At 33.0% G+C, this 14,529-nt stretch overlaps 2 protein-coding genes across 2 annotated transcripts; one reads left to right on the top strand and one right to left on the bottom strand.

The window, feature by feature from the left end:
* The first annotated feature begins 3,553 nt into the window (after positions 1 to 3,553).
* On the top strand, positions 3,554 to 4,219 carry LOC115228275 (ankyrin repeat and EF-hand domain-containing protein 1-like). Its single transcript, XM_029798897.2, has one exon. It carries the CDS (start codon positions 3,574 to 3,576, stop codon positions 4,216 to 4,218), a length of 645 nt encoding a protein of 214 aa, XP_029654757.1. The 5' UTR covers positions 3,554 to 3,573; the 3' UTR covers position 4,219.
* A 1,208-nt stretch (positions 4,220 to 5,427) lies between these two features.
* On the bottom strand, positions 5,428 to 10,521 carry LOC115228239 (probable dolichyl pyrophosphate Glc1Man9GlcNAc2 alpha-1,3-glucosyltransferase). The gene is made up of 7 exons (XM_029798871.1): positions 10,430 to 10,521; positions 9,225 to 9,303; positions 9,012 to 9,194; positions 8,328 to 8,453; positions 7,965 to 8,110; positions 5,760 to 5,834; positions 5,428 to 5,545 (listed from the first exon to the last, which is right to left on the bottom strand). Exons 1-7 carry the CDS (start codon positions 10,519 to 10,521, stop codon positions 5,428 to 5,430), a joined length of 819 nt encoding a protein of 272 aa, XP_029654731.1.
* Between the last annotated feature and the right edge of the window lie 4,008 nt (positions 10,522 to 14,529).

Raw genomic sequence — 14,529 nt, 5'->3', positions numbered from 1 at the left:
GCTATTTTTGTTTTTTGGCACTTTTTGTTGATGTTGAGACTCGTTTGAGGCGTCTAAGTTGGGGATCTACTTTTTGTTGTTTTTTAAACTCAGAAAAAACAGTCAGTGCACAGAAAATGAGTAATGATTTGAATAAGGTTGTTTAAAAATATAAAATGTGTGTAGCTCGGGAGTCTTATCACACAGTTGACTCAGAAATATGTGAATTACACAGAACAGAAGAATATTTTTTGTCTTTTTATGTCTGTTCGTTTTTGGCTGTTGTGTCTGGTCCATTTTTTCAAATTCCAGCCTCATTTTGAGGTTTCGAAGTATTCAGAAATTATATCGGAGATCAAGCAAATGCCGTTTGATTAGTTCAGTTGAGTGTATAGTGCCAATTGCCCGATTGGTCTTTCCCAGCTTGAGGAAACTATTCTCACTTGTTCCCCAGAAAAGATAATTAGAACTTGTTATTCTATTCTGAGGGAAAATGTAGTCGTCCCTTTTCTTCCATTGGGTTTGTATTTGTGTTTATTCAGACGAGATTGAGTCTGTCAGTCTGGATGTAGTGTTGACTAATGAAAGAAATGGGGTTAATCCGCATATTTTTAGAGCAGGTTTGGCCACAGAAGTGCCACTGACATTATATGTAAAGAATGTGGATTTAAGTCAATATTTTATTGCCGTTCGGGTTTGATTGTGGTTTAATGAGTAGATTGTCTATCCGGATTGTAATATTGCTTATCATTATGTTGATTCTAATAGTCTTTATGCGGATTTTGAAGGACAATTTAAGTCTGTTTCTGTGAAGCAGAATTTACTGTTATCACACGACCATTGGGAAGGTTATTTGTCATTTTTTGTTGATTAGCTCCGTGCTATGTAGAATTGAGTGCCGGACTTGTAGGTTGTGGATATTCTTTTTCTTCTGAGTTTATTCCGTTTACTGATGCGATACATTATTATATACATCCTAAAAGGGGTTTACTTGTTTAATGTTCAACTCTATTTTGTTTTATTTTGGTAGAAATGACTTTTATAATATCGACAATTTACCTATAGACTTTTTTAACGTACATCAAGTATTAATATCAAGAACTCAAAGTTAGTATTAATTAAATAATCGTCTTTTTCTGGTCGATCCATCCTCTAGTAGACACATTTATTTGATGATGAATCTTTTTAATTTTTTCTTTATTTCAAAGTAAGTGAGTTCTCTCACTGATGGTAAGTAAATTTGCATATTTTAGAAATTTTTGTGGTAGAAGCCCAGCTTATGTTAATACAATAGGTTTCACTCTTACATAATTAATTAATTCCAGCTCTTTGGATAGGAGGTCATTTTTTAGATTTCCATTTGCTTTAAATTTTGAAAAGATGTTATCTCGACGTTAACAATCAAAAGTGGATTCTTTATCTTGTCAAAAACAAACAAATCGGGTTTGTTATGTTCCAAGACGATGTCAGTCTTTATAAATGTGTTTACTCTGATTTCAACCTTCTCATTTTCCGATAGCTTTTTGTTATTCTTGAGTCCAAATTCTCGACAAAAATGAAAGTAAATGCATCTCACTACTTCGTTATGCCTCCTGACAAAATTCCCATGTAACATCTTCATAAGATTTCTTAAAATTTTTTAAATATAAATCAAGCCATGTGAGAATTCATCAATTTATAAATTGAAAAAATGATTTGAATAAATAAAATTATCATTAAATTATATTAAAGGTTGCTACGAGATATAATAGACGTTAAACATGGACGAACTACAAGATGTGCAAGCAGTCAAGCTAATTCAGTATGTAAGGGCAAGTGACTTTGAACACATTGAAAAGATGTGCGAACTAGGAGTACCCAATCTAATCAACGCATGTGAAAGCGGTCCTGAAGGAAAGACTCCTCTCATCGCAGGTAAATGAAAATATTTATTTGTCAGCCACAATTGACAATGATGAAGAAATGGTGAAGTATTTGCTTTCTATTACTGCACATCCTAATGTTCAGGACAAGAAAGGCCGTACTGCTTGTATGTTTGCGATGAAGTATGCAAATCTTGAATGCCTTAAACTACTTATGGACGAAGTACAGTGCAAGACCGATATTGTGGACATTGAAGGACGAGGTTAGTGTTAGAAAAGGAGTTCTAGGAATATTGTTTTATGGAGTTAAACCGACTGAACGGCATAGGAAATGCATGGAACTGGCTATAGAAGGAGGTGCTGATGTAAATAATGTCGACAAGAACGGAATCCCTATACTTTTGTTTAGTTGTGAAACCGCCAAAGAGAATGAAGAAATTTGTATTAAACTACTTGAAAACGGAGCAGACCCAAACGTAGTTCATTACAACGGAACTCCGGTTTTGTCAATTTTAGGAAAATTTGATAGAGCGGAACTCGAAGGACCCCGCTTATAGCAGCCTGTGATTCTGGAAATGCAAAAGTTGTTAAATTGTTACTAGAGAAAAATGCAAATCCGAATCTCTTAGAACACAAGGGTCAAATATTCTTCAAAAATATTTTAGGTCGTGTAGCAGCTCACTTTGCAGCCAAACAAGGATTTCTCGATATTTTAATGTTATTGTCTGCATATGGAAGTGATTTTAGCATAATTGAACACAATACGGCCAGAACTGTAATCCATTTGGCAGCGATGAATGGTCACGGTAGTTGCTGTCGATTCCTAGCTCAAAGAGGCAGAATATTTTATAAATATTAATTTTAGGCTGCAATGCAAAATTGAAAGATTCTGAGGGAATTACAGCGAAAGTTTACTCCAAAGGAAAGAAGGGTTGTACTAAAGAAGTTGGAAAAGCAGAAAAGTTTTATAATCGAATTTCAAAACCTGACTCTGATCTAAAAATATGGATGATTAAACTCTATGATTGGTGGAATGCGAATTTGGAAATGATAAATTACAAAATTTCAAAATTTGATCCAAATTTGACCAAAATGATTTCCATTTCGGTCCTAACAAATATTTTAGAAGAATTAAACCCTCCAAACTTTGACTGTGAATTATTTCAAGGTTGGCTCGACTCCTTGGCCCAACCCAGTCTTGAGGAAAAGGTCATAAACTATGTCAACTTTCTCAACGGAAAAGGTTCTATCAACAAACAATTTCTACTTGGAGCATATGCTGACAAGAAGAATAGAAAAAACAAAAAACCTCCCAAACCAATGAAACGACCTCCTTTCCAGCTTCCGGCCAGATTATCAAATATAGACGACATTAGAATCGAAACGTAAATCCATAAATATAATATTAACAGGGAATACCAGCAAACGGACATTACACGGTTCGATAGAGACCATCCTCCAAATGATCCCTTGGAAGACGACAGCGCTTGGTATATTGACCCGGTGAAACCTCCAATCGTGAGCATAAGTTGGGCTGTGTGGGCACAGGATGTCGATACATTGGAAAAATTTTTGTACCACGGATATAATATTGACACAGTGGATAATTTTTATAAAACTCCATTGATGACTGCAGCTCATATTGGAGATTTAAAAATGGTAAAATTCCTTACTGAGAACGGGTTTATTATACAAATTAAATTATAGAGCATCTTTAACTACTCAGGACAATATGAAATGGACTCCTCTTCATCATGCATGCCATTCTGGCCGATTAGACGTTGTGGCTCATTTAGTTGAGGCGGGAGCTGATGTAAACGCTATCAGTCTCAATGGAGGAACTCCAATAACTCGTGCAATCGAGTCTTCTGCGTTCGATGTAGTTAAATACTTGCTTGAAAAAGGAGGAGCAAAGCTAAGAACTGAAACACGAAAAGGAAAAACTCCACTGGAACTCTCTCATGATTGGTCAGATCCAAATCTGATTAGTTATTTGGAAGAAAAATTTAGCAAATTACCTGCACTCAAAAAAACCGCAAAAAATCAAAAAGCTAAAAAAACTCCAGCAAAAAAAATAGAAAGTCCCAAAGTTACTACAAATCAACGTTCTCCAAAAAAGAATATCGGTCTAGACTCTTCATTTAAGTTAACATATAACCTGGAAAGACCTGCATCTGTATTAGAAAGGATGACGTTTGACAATGACGCAATATTTTATTCACGAAATGTTTGGAAAAAACAAATGACCACACGTGACCTCATTCGTCAAAGAGTCGAGCAAAGAGAAAGGAATGGCTGGGAAATTGACTTTGATGATTTTAAAATGCCATTTTCCAAAAATATTTCAGATAAACTCATAAATATTAATAAAACTTAAATTATTAAAACAGTCTCACTAAAAATCATTTTTATTTATTTTAATCTTTAAAAAAGAAAAACAGTGGAGTGAATTTTTTTTAAAATATTAAAATTAATTTTATTTATTTTACAAACGAAAAAAGTTAAAATGTGCAGCGGATCGACTGGCAATTCCCGCGCATGATGGCCAATGAGATCCTTTGAAAGAGTCTGATCGACTCGTTGGGATCTTTCGTGGCAACCACGAGCTTAGATCCAAGGCGGCGGAGAAACGATAGCGTCTGCGGGCCGAATATTAAAATATGTCCTTAATTTAAAAATTTTCCGCACTTTGAAACAAACTGGAAAAGTCTTAATTTTATTTGAAAGCCAAACAATTGTGTCAAAAAAAAGAAATGGATATTATTAAATTAAAACTCCTTGATTCAATCTTGTTTAAATTCATATGTAAAAAATTATTTTCAGTTCTTTATTTAATAAATTTGTCAACGAAAAATATAATTTCGGCAATAATCGCATTCGAATTCAAACAGAGTAATCGGATAAAATTAGCATCAAAACCTGTCTAAAAAGACTCACTTTCTACATTTCGAGAAAACTTAACCACCATTTCCAGGACAAATAAGATAGAAACCTTTTTTATCAGACAGGAAGACAGTGAAACCTCAATGTTCTAAAAGATTAACAAACATTTTGAAATCAGATGTCAACAATTATAATTGAATACAACTGATTTTTGTTAAAAAATTTTAGCATTTAAATAATAAGAACATTGAAACGACAAAAACGTGTATTGTCAAAGATTGACATGAAAAAGGCTAAGAAAATAATTAACTCCCATCATTTTTGAGTTACCAATAATTTGTATAATATCATTTTACAAGAGTTAATAACAAGCTTATTTAGTCTTGAATTATTGTGTCGTCAAAATATAGTGATCTTTAAATGGCTATTTATCGCACTATTTCATCTTCCAAAACTACTTATGATAGAGAAGACGTTGCCCCTCAGAATCGCATGGAGATTCTTTGGCAGAACCTAAACTGATTCCGGAGTCAATTATATCGTCTTCGAAAAGGTGTCCGTACACGTAGAGTTCCACGCGGGACATTTCCCATTACTCCACGGAAAAATAGTGAATCTATTTGGGCGTTTACCGTCTTCAGGTTCCTGTTCTGTCTGGAAGGGAGAGCAACTAATTGCAAGTTTTTTAATTATTAATAATCAATTAACGCAAAAAATCCAAATTTAATACTATCAAACTTGATAAATTATCAGTCTTACAGTTTTTAGACTCTGACATATAATGTAATAATCCGGGTTTTCCGGACGTGTCTCTCTTAGCACTAAGATAAAGAACCATTAAGATATAATAAATATAAATACAGTGCAACCTCTATTTGCGGTGGACCTCCTCATTGGGACAAATCTATTTTTTATTGCAGTCCTGCGAAAAGAAAGATAATAACACTGATCAAAATACGATTCCTGCCGCATTAGCATGATTGTCACCACAAACAGAAAAATATCCAGAAATGACCCCATCCCTGAGGCTCTCACCTTAGTGTAGGCAAAGCATCCGGAACATCCAAAAGTTTCGAACTCTCCCGAATGACCTCTGTTAACTCAGTCTTACTGAAGATGACATCAAAATGCAGTTAAATTGTTCTGCAAGTCCAGTTGCAACGGTTTCCATGTCTTACGTCCCGAGCACATAAGACCTTGCATTTCCTATCACTAGCTGACCAATACATTTATTACAATCTTAAATTTGAATATCGCATTGTAAAATTTGAATATTGCTTTGTCAAAACCCAAACTAAATTTTTCTCCAAGTGGTAATAATAATCTCAGATGCTTGGAATAATGAAGACGTTTTTCTTACGGAGTACAACTTGACGCAAGGCTAGAAGACTTGGGAGAATTCTCTGTGCTCACGATTCGGGTGGTAATGGAGAAAACTTTTTGATGCTATAATTGTGGTTACCATTGAAAGAGACACTACAGTGCCTTGTTTTATTTTGTTTTTAACGATTTTTCTTCTTTTAGGTTTGGTTTTTTTAGTTTAAGACCTTAATGAAAAATTGGATAATATTTGTGTTTCAAAAGTCGATCCTGACCTAATTCCACAGAAGAGATCAAAGACCAATAAGTATTCCAAAATGACATAAGACACAAAATACTTATATTTCCGAAAATAAAAAATATTGTTTTATTATAAGTTTTCAAATGATTCAACTAATTGTAATAAAACATTTGTACAACGTGTTTTTGTTGTTAGTTGGAATTTAACCCCAGTTCTTTTTGTAGTTCTGGTCTCACAGTTCCATACATTATTACTCGAGTTTAACAACAATCTCGAGAACATGTCTTAATAAGTTGGATGTCAACCACATCAAATTTTATTTGGTGTTCTACGAGTCCATAAAATATATCCCAATAGTTTTATATGGGAACATACTTTTTTATATGCAGTAGAGATTCGTTAATTTTAGGAAGGGAACATTAATCTATAAATGATTAAGTTATATGGAAGCCCCGGGTTCCCTCAGTGTTTAGAATGTAGAGTCAAAGAGGATTATTCTCGAAATTGTCCACCTCGCTCTCGAAATCTCGTAAAATCGTCGGCAAGGCTGTGACCAAATTTTTTGACATTGGTTAAAAGATTTTGACGGAAACTAATCACCGGAAACTGTCGTTCAATACTCAGCACGGCTTTGTTGGGCTGACCCTTAGGATCTCGACTATCCTTTAGTTACTTACTTTGCCTGTTCTTTGATTTATTTATTATATAACTAGCCGGATTGTTCGAAATATTGACTGTTTGTGCTAATTCTTCAAATTAAGACTTGTGTCAGTGTGATCTGGAGCTGTCATTGTGAAAATTTTAATGATTCGATTAAGACATTTTTACCTGTTCAGGGTAGCCAAATACAAAAGAACCAAATTGTTGATTATGAAGTCGTATTTATTTTTTTATAAATAAAATTTTATTGGTCAAAAACAATAGTCAGTAATAAACAGTCGATCGTTAATTCTTTGATCGTATTTAAAAATTTTAATTCAACGTTCTTGATAGATTCTATTTTTGATCTTTCCCGGAGATTAGCTGATGCAACTAATTAAAAACGGTTAACTATGATTTAGTAAAAAATTGAATTGTTTGGATTTTACAGTCACGTGTGGTAAAAACATGTGAATAACGAATTGAACAGACTCTTGCAAATTTTGGCTATTATACAGAAATCATTAGAACATAAATTTTTAAATAATTTTCACCAAAACACCGTTAGCAGCCTACAAATTTCCAAAAAGAAAATATTTAATAACCAAAGTCAATTAATCAGTAAACCTACATAGGAAATGACAAATAAATATGCATTCCCAATAGCCCCAAAAACACTCACAATCAACGTCGGCAGAAAAGGGTAGACTTTTCTCGAATCAAAAAACGGATGACCCAAATAGCAATACAAGATTGCACATAAAAAACCACACAAATAAATCATTTCAAATTTCCAAAGGAAAAACAATCCTTTCATTTCTTCATTTCGTGTGAGTTCTATAAGAATTAAGGTTATAACAAAAAGAAAGACAAGAACAATCGGAGTCTCTAAACCAATAAACTACCAAAACTACCATTTGGCGTATGTATCAGAGGAATGAGTGAAAAGTTAGCAACAGTAGAAAATATAACTATGTCACGTCGAGAGAATTTGTCGCAAAAAAGTAAGAGACTAACAATTTTAAAAACTACTAACATACCCCATTAAAAGATTAGGGATAATTATAGCCTTTTCGTGGACATGCCATCCAAACATGAACGATGCGAACGAACCGACGAACAATGACCTGAGAAAAACTTTATCAACATTTTTGACACTGCAGAACAATATTTTGAAAATGAATGGCTAAAATAAATCATAAATAAGACTAATTAAACAAAAATAATAAATCGTTTTACCAGAATAGATGCCACGTATATATAGAACGTGTACTGAGGAGTTATGTCGGGCAACGACAGGGGTACAACCCGTTTGACAACTCCCCCAGTCATGTGTCCGACTACACTGCAATTTAGCCTTGCTTTTAAGCCAAAATAGCATTCTAAAATAACTAAAAATTAACAAAACCATAATGAAAGAGTAGTTTATCCGCTATTGAATACAAAGCCCAAAAATTCGGAGCCCAATAAGAATGACAGAGTCCCCTTCCGAATGGAAAAAGTCGCGAAAATACATCCGAAAGCACGTTCTTCAAGGATATATTATTATTAATATACATAATAAATGAACGGACCAAAAGATAAGGAAAAAACAACAAGGACAACAATTACAAGATTGAGTACTCTCTCTAGCGAAATATATGCCCATCGACCTAAATAGAGACCCAAGGAATACCATTAGGCCGAATTACACAATACTGCCGGAATAGAACAATTCCGTATATCGGAGCAAGAGGCAAAAAAAGATGTTTTAAATTCACCAAAATTGAAAAAAGAATAGCGGATAAAATATATTTTCCCAATAAAATACAAAGAAATAAATACTTTGATCATTTCTGTAACAGACATTATAAGTACGGCCATGAAGAGGTAGTTGTATTGAAAATGAATATATATTTTTTAAGGAATATAAAAAGACGAGTAAAAAGTATTAAAAAAGGATACTGTCCACCAAAGTGATGGAAAAGTTGAAAATCATAAAAATCCTAATAAACTGCTTTGAAGGGTTACTAAATCTACCGAAATGATCTTCAAATGTCTTGAACGACCTAAAAGTTACAAGTCTAAGATATTTACTGATTTATGACGACTAAATAAAATATCTCAGCAAGAATGACGGAAGATCTCTGAAAGAGAACTGTAGAATCAGAGACATAAGAATTTTTTGAAAGTTGGAGCATGTTTGGGTCAAAATATTTAGCAGGGAATGACAGTATATATTCAAACCAAGCAAAGAAAGGTGGATAATCAAGAGTCCATTGAGAAGTTTCCTAAAAGTGAAAATCAAATATTAAAAATACGTCTTTGTACCAATTCTTTATTGGCAGAGTACTGACAATGGAAAGCCAATGTCGGTGAACTTCAAAGTCAGTTGAGAAACTTGTAAGTTAATAAATTCTCATACTATAAAGGAAACAGAAGAACTTTGAATAGAATTGAGAGAATGCATAATCGACAAAAACTTATTTTAGCAAAGAAATAACGTAAAGCTCCCATTAGAAATGATCCAGATCATTAAATAAATTTAAGATTAATCTTATTATACTATTATTAAAACAAATAATTTATATTATTCTGCTTTAAATCGGGCTAATAATGAACAAAATTGGTGAATTCATTATTTTACTAATCTTACCGCTGAATACTCTTTTATGTAATTAACTTTTATTTTCTTCAAGTAACCAAATATATCTTCTATCGTGGACTTTTTGAGAAAAATGTTTTAAAAATCTTTTTTTAGATCCTAACATACTTTTTTGACTATAAAAATTAGTTAATAACTAGAGTATTATAGACACAACTGGCAACATATTGACTTAAAGAATTGCATGTGGCACCCTTTTAAACACCAATAGTTTTCTGACGATTGTGGGTCTCCGTTGAGGTCCTTTCTTGATTTCAGAACGAATCCACATGCAAGTTTGCCAATAGCATCACTGATTTCAAATGCAGGGAAAAAAAAGACTTAGTGAAAGAGGAGTCTTTTTTTCTCTTTCATTGTAAGAAATATATGCCGAGTTACCTACCAAAATGTCGAATTAAAAATTATCTTACGGTGCTTACGGACAGAAGAAATTAAAACATTCGGACTTTGAAAATACAAAAAAGATATGTAAAAAGCACCAGGGAAAGTACTATTGCCGCTGGATCCAACTAGAAAAACTTGACTTTTGTGGGAGCAACATTATTATTATTAACCTCCAAGCTTGCTTAGAATAGTAAACCCGGCACAAACAGTCATAGCTAACTAATCAAATGAAAAAGCCAAGGAAGAAGGAACTGTCCGTGCTGATCAACATTAGCCTCCAAATCTTCAATACAGCTGTTCGGATCCAAATAGAGGTGGAGAATATCTGGTTTGCTCAGTTCCCATTTGTCAGCCTCCTACCGTCGATCACCGCACGTCATTTGTTTCCCAAAGGGTTTTACATACTGAAGATTTTTCATTGGTAAGTGATCAAGGGAGGTAGAAGGTCCCCTTTCTACATCTGTCTCGTCGCCTCACAGTTGGGAACGGTGACAAGACTTGACCTCTGCTGGAAACTTGCTTCCTTCGGAATAGAACCCACAACATTTGTATTCCAACATCAATAGCATAGTCTTCAGCAAACGGGGCTGTGGGAGCAACATGGAACCTGGGGCTTATTTATTTGCGGCAGTATTTAAAGAAAATGTTAATTTCCAAAAATCCAAATAATTTCGCCTTTTCATATTGGCACTTTATTTTATTCTCGAGTTGCAAAGGAAATTTAGAATTTAATGCACGAAAGGGAGAATCGAGTATGATAAAAGAGTATAATAACAATTTTTTGATAATACTTCTGGGTATGTTGTTGAAAGTTGTCTTACTGAGGGTAGCCTGTTGGCCAGAAACCTCTCGAAATTGATTCAGGAAGCTAACTTTAGGTAAAGAGGAGAAGATACTCATTCCTGATACTAGCAAGCAAAATAGCTTTACAAACATTTACAATTATGGATACTGACAAAATGGGCATTCCTGACCAGTCTTTAGCCCCTCTAGTGTCCATGTGGTTTGGCTTAAATAAATTTGAGCAAGCTTTTCGAAATCGAGATCATTTATCTTTATAAGGAAATTTCATGTAGCATGTGGATTTTTTGTCTAGAATTAAATAAGTTTTCAGTTTATTCTTGGAATTTTTCAGAATACTCTTTTACTTGAATTAGTCGAATGTGAGCAAATGGAAATACTCGATTTTCATGTCTTCGACTTTCATGTATTTGAATATTTTCTAGGCAAGTGGGAAAAGACTGTCTGGAGGTTAAAAAGAGTTTTGATCTCATTCCTAAAGATTAGATACATGCAGACTTCAGATTATATGGTCAGTCTACCTGGATGAGCTTGAAGGTTTTGTCTATGAATTTATTATTCTATTCGTAGATAGGGATTTCCATTCGTGAATGTGACCTTGAGTGAAAAAGAGGACTGAGTTTGCAAAAAAAACCAGAGTCATTTCGGTATAATTGGTTTTGGTTGTGAAAGTAGCAAATAATTTTCTCTCCATTTTTAGTCAACAATAAAAATAAATTTTTTCACTAAAACCATCGATAGCTGCGAAGATAATGTCAAATTTTATTCGACGTTAAAAAGGTTACATTGATAACCTGATTTTACGTTAAACTAGATTAAAGTAAAAAAAACTGTCATAAAACTGAGGTTATCTTAAAACAAGTCGCCTCAATTGACCATTTTTTACATAAACTAATGATTAAACTTAACTTATTCCCAAAAATAATCAAAAAGCGGAACTTAAATTATAATTGTTATAAGAAGGAAGATTATTTCGTATCTATTAACCTAGAAATTAAATTAAAAATAAAATAAGCGTGATTTTTAAAACAATTTTCCAACAATTAGACAGAATGGAAAACAATTTTCCAACAATTAAAGACAGAATCAACTTTCTTAAAGAAAATATGAATAACGTTGACACTAAATACGACCCTGCTCTAGTAAGTATGCTTTTTAAAAAAATTAGAAAAATTTTTCTTTCAAAAATAGTGATCGAATTAGATCAGAACCTCGAGGTGACTTATCGGAAAAAAAATCCCATGTTTTTAAGAAAATAAAATCGCCATTTCTTGACGTTGATAATAAATCTAACCAAAATGTTGAAATGTTGGGCATAAAATCACCACAAAGTACACTGCAACCACGCAGACCAGGAAAAGTAATATTTAGTGTTTAGTCTTATAAGATTAATTTTCTTGATCAAAAAAAAGTCGAAACTTATGGAACAAATACAATACTAAAAAATATTCAGATTTCTGAAGAGACTTCGAAAACTATTGGGACAGGGTTCAGGGAATCTAATATTCCTAAATCATTTGTGAAATCTATGACAGATAATTTCAATAGTTCAAACATTCCAACTAAATCAACGTTCACAATTAAATAATTATACTTTAGTCTTACTAAGAAAATTGAAAATAAACCCCAATTACAGAAAATAGCAAAAAAGGAACCCGACTTTTCGTTAAATAAAATACGTGTATGTAAGCAAATCTCTCTCGATCAGGACAAGCCATGTGGAGAAACTACTGAAACATCATCAAATACAGACTGTATAAACAGAGTAAAATATTTGCGAACCATGTCAAATGAATATAAACCAATACTCTTGGAAAATGAAAACGACATTATACAAGACCCCGAAAAACTTACACTAAAAGACAGAATCAAAATGTTTACAAATATTCCTTCAACGATAAGTAATACTCAGCCTAAATTCATAAAAACCACAGCAGTTAGAAGTTCTGCCTGTAAATATGAAACTCCTTCACCAACTGTACCATTTCGGAGTGAAGCTGTTTCTAAATTCGCACAACATAACAATTTCCAAATTAAACCTGAAGAAAAGGAAATTGTCTTGAACAAGAAATCTATTAGAGAAATGGCTAATATATTTAAAGATATTCCAATTATGGGGACTCCTATTAACAACAAAAAAATGAAAATTGACGAGCCGTTGATCGAAATTTTCTCGATCGAAGAAGAACAATCTTCTGAAAACTTGAATAAAGTTTTTTTTATAAACTAATTTAAAATTTTTAGGAGTCTTTTCATGATATTTATCATTTGGTATGATTTTATTGTTTATAACATTTAGCGCAAAACAATGATTAGAAATCCGAACATTAAAAAGCCAACTAATTTCAATGATTATTAAAATTATTTACTTTTAATAATTTAACGATAATAATTACTGACCTGAGTTATAAATTAAATGGGTTAATAATCGACTACAGAAGAGAATTTGGCGCTTTGTAATCAATAACCACCAGGGTCATTTAACTAAAGATGTTTTAACTTTTGATCTGCGAGATTTGTAACATAAATATTTCCATTCTGATTTTTGTGTTTAAACGATAATAATCTGTCTGATTTTACAATCAAAATATTTCATCATTGGTTGCTCTTTGTTAGATAAGCTCCAGCATAGACTTTAGTTTTGTTATGACTATTTTTTTGTACTTATTTTAACTCAAAACCTAAATTTAAACCGATTTTCTATTATCACATTTTTTCATTCATTGTATCATCTTTCTGGAAATTAATAGGGATGCTTACTCAAGATATAGCCCGAGAAATTCATTCTGCTAAATAGCGGTGCCCAGATGGGTCGCCAGTAACATTCTCCTTAAATAGAGAAATTCGTTGGAGCAGATTCCAAGTAGAAGGTCCTTGATCTCTTGACAGCTAGGGGCACAAACACTCTGACATAGTACTCCAACTCATGCTAGTTATTTTGTGATAGAACTGTAAAAAAGAATTCAAATCTCTCTTATTAAATATTAATTAGCAATACGGAAGTAATAAATAATATTAATCTGTATTTAGCGTATAGGAAGGTCGAAGCTTAAATAAGTATTTTAGGGAATTACGCAAAATTCCAAATTAGTCGTTTTGAACTTAGCCAATGCAGAGAAGAATGCCTAGCCTTAAAGAAAGAATGGCTGCTCTTGCTAGAGCATGTGCAGCCTGGGACGAAGAGTGGAATAATAGATTCGAAATGACTGACCAAGTATGTTAAAAACGTAGCTTAATCATACTTTAAGAAACATAAAGAAAAAAGTGAAAAAAAGGTGGAAATCCAATCTGATTGTCAAAATCCAATAGTGATTGTTGAACCTGACACTACCCACAAGCCACAATCGGATCAAAATCTAAAAGTAGGTTTCAATGGAAACGAAACTGAAAAATTGGAAAAAAATCCCGATGGTATTGCAGATAGAAGTCCTCCAATTGAAGAAAGTACCATGAAAGTGCTAGTAATCATAAAATTTATATAGTTTTTTCATGCCAAACAAAATGAGGTCACTGTGAAAAAATTTGATGAAAGTGCTGGAAAAATAATAGACTACCAAGAATTACCAAAAATTGAAAAAATTGAAGAATCTCAGCCACAACAGGAAAAAAAACCAAGTTTAATCGAGGAGAATACCGAAACTATACAGAAGCAAGAAACAAAATTAACATTCCCCGAAAGAAATAACAAGGAAAGTAATCTACAAGAAAACAAATCCACGTCAAAAAATATAGAAAATTCTGAACAGCCTGAAAAGACTGAAGAACCTAAAATCGTA

This window comes from Octopus sinensis, unplaced genomic scaffold, assembly GCF_006345805.1.
Source record: "Octopus sinensis unplaced genomic scaffold, ASM634580v1 Contig10079, whole genome shotgun sequence".
In the NCBI taxonomy this organism is placed as follows: domain Eukaryota; kingdom Metazoa; phylum Mollusca; class Cephalopoda; order Octopoda; family Octopodidae; genus Octopus; species Octopus sinensis.
Note: the sequence above shows the minus strand (reverse complement) of the source record. Positions and strands in the feature narration are given on the sequence as shown.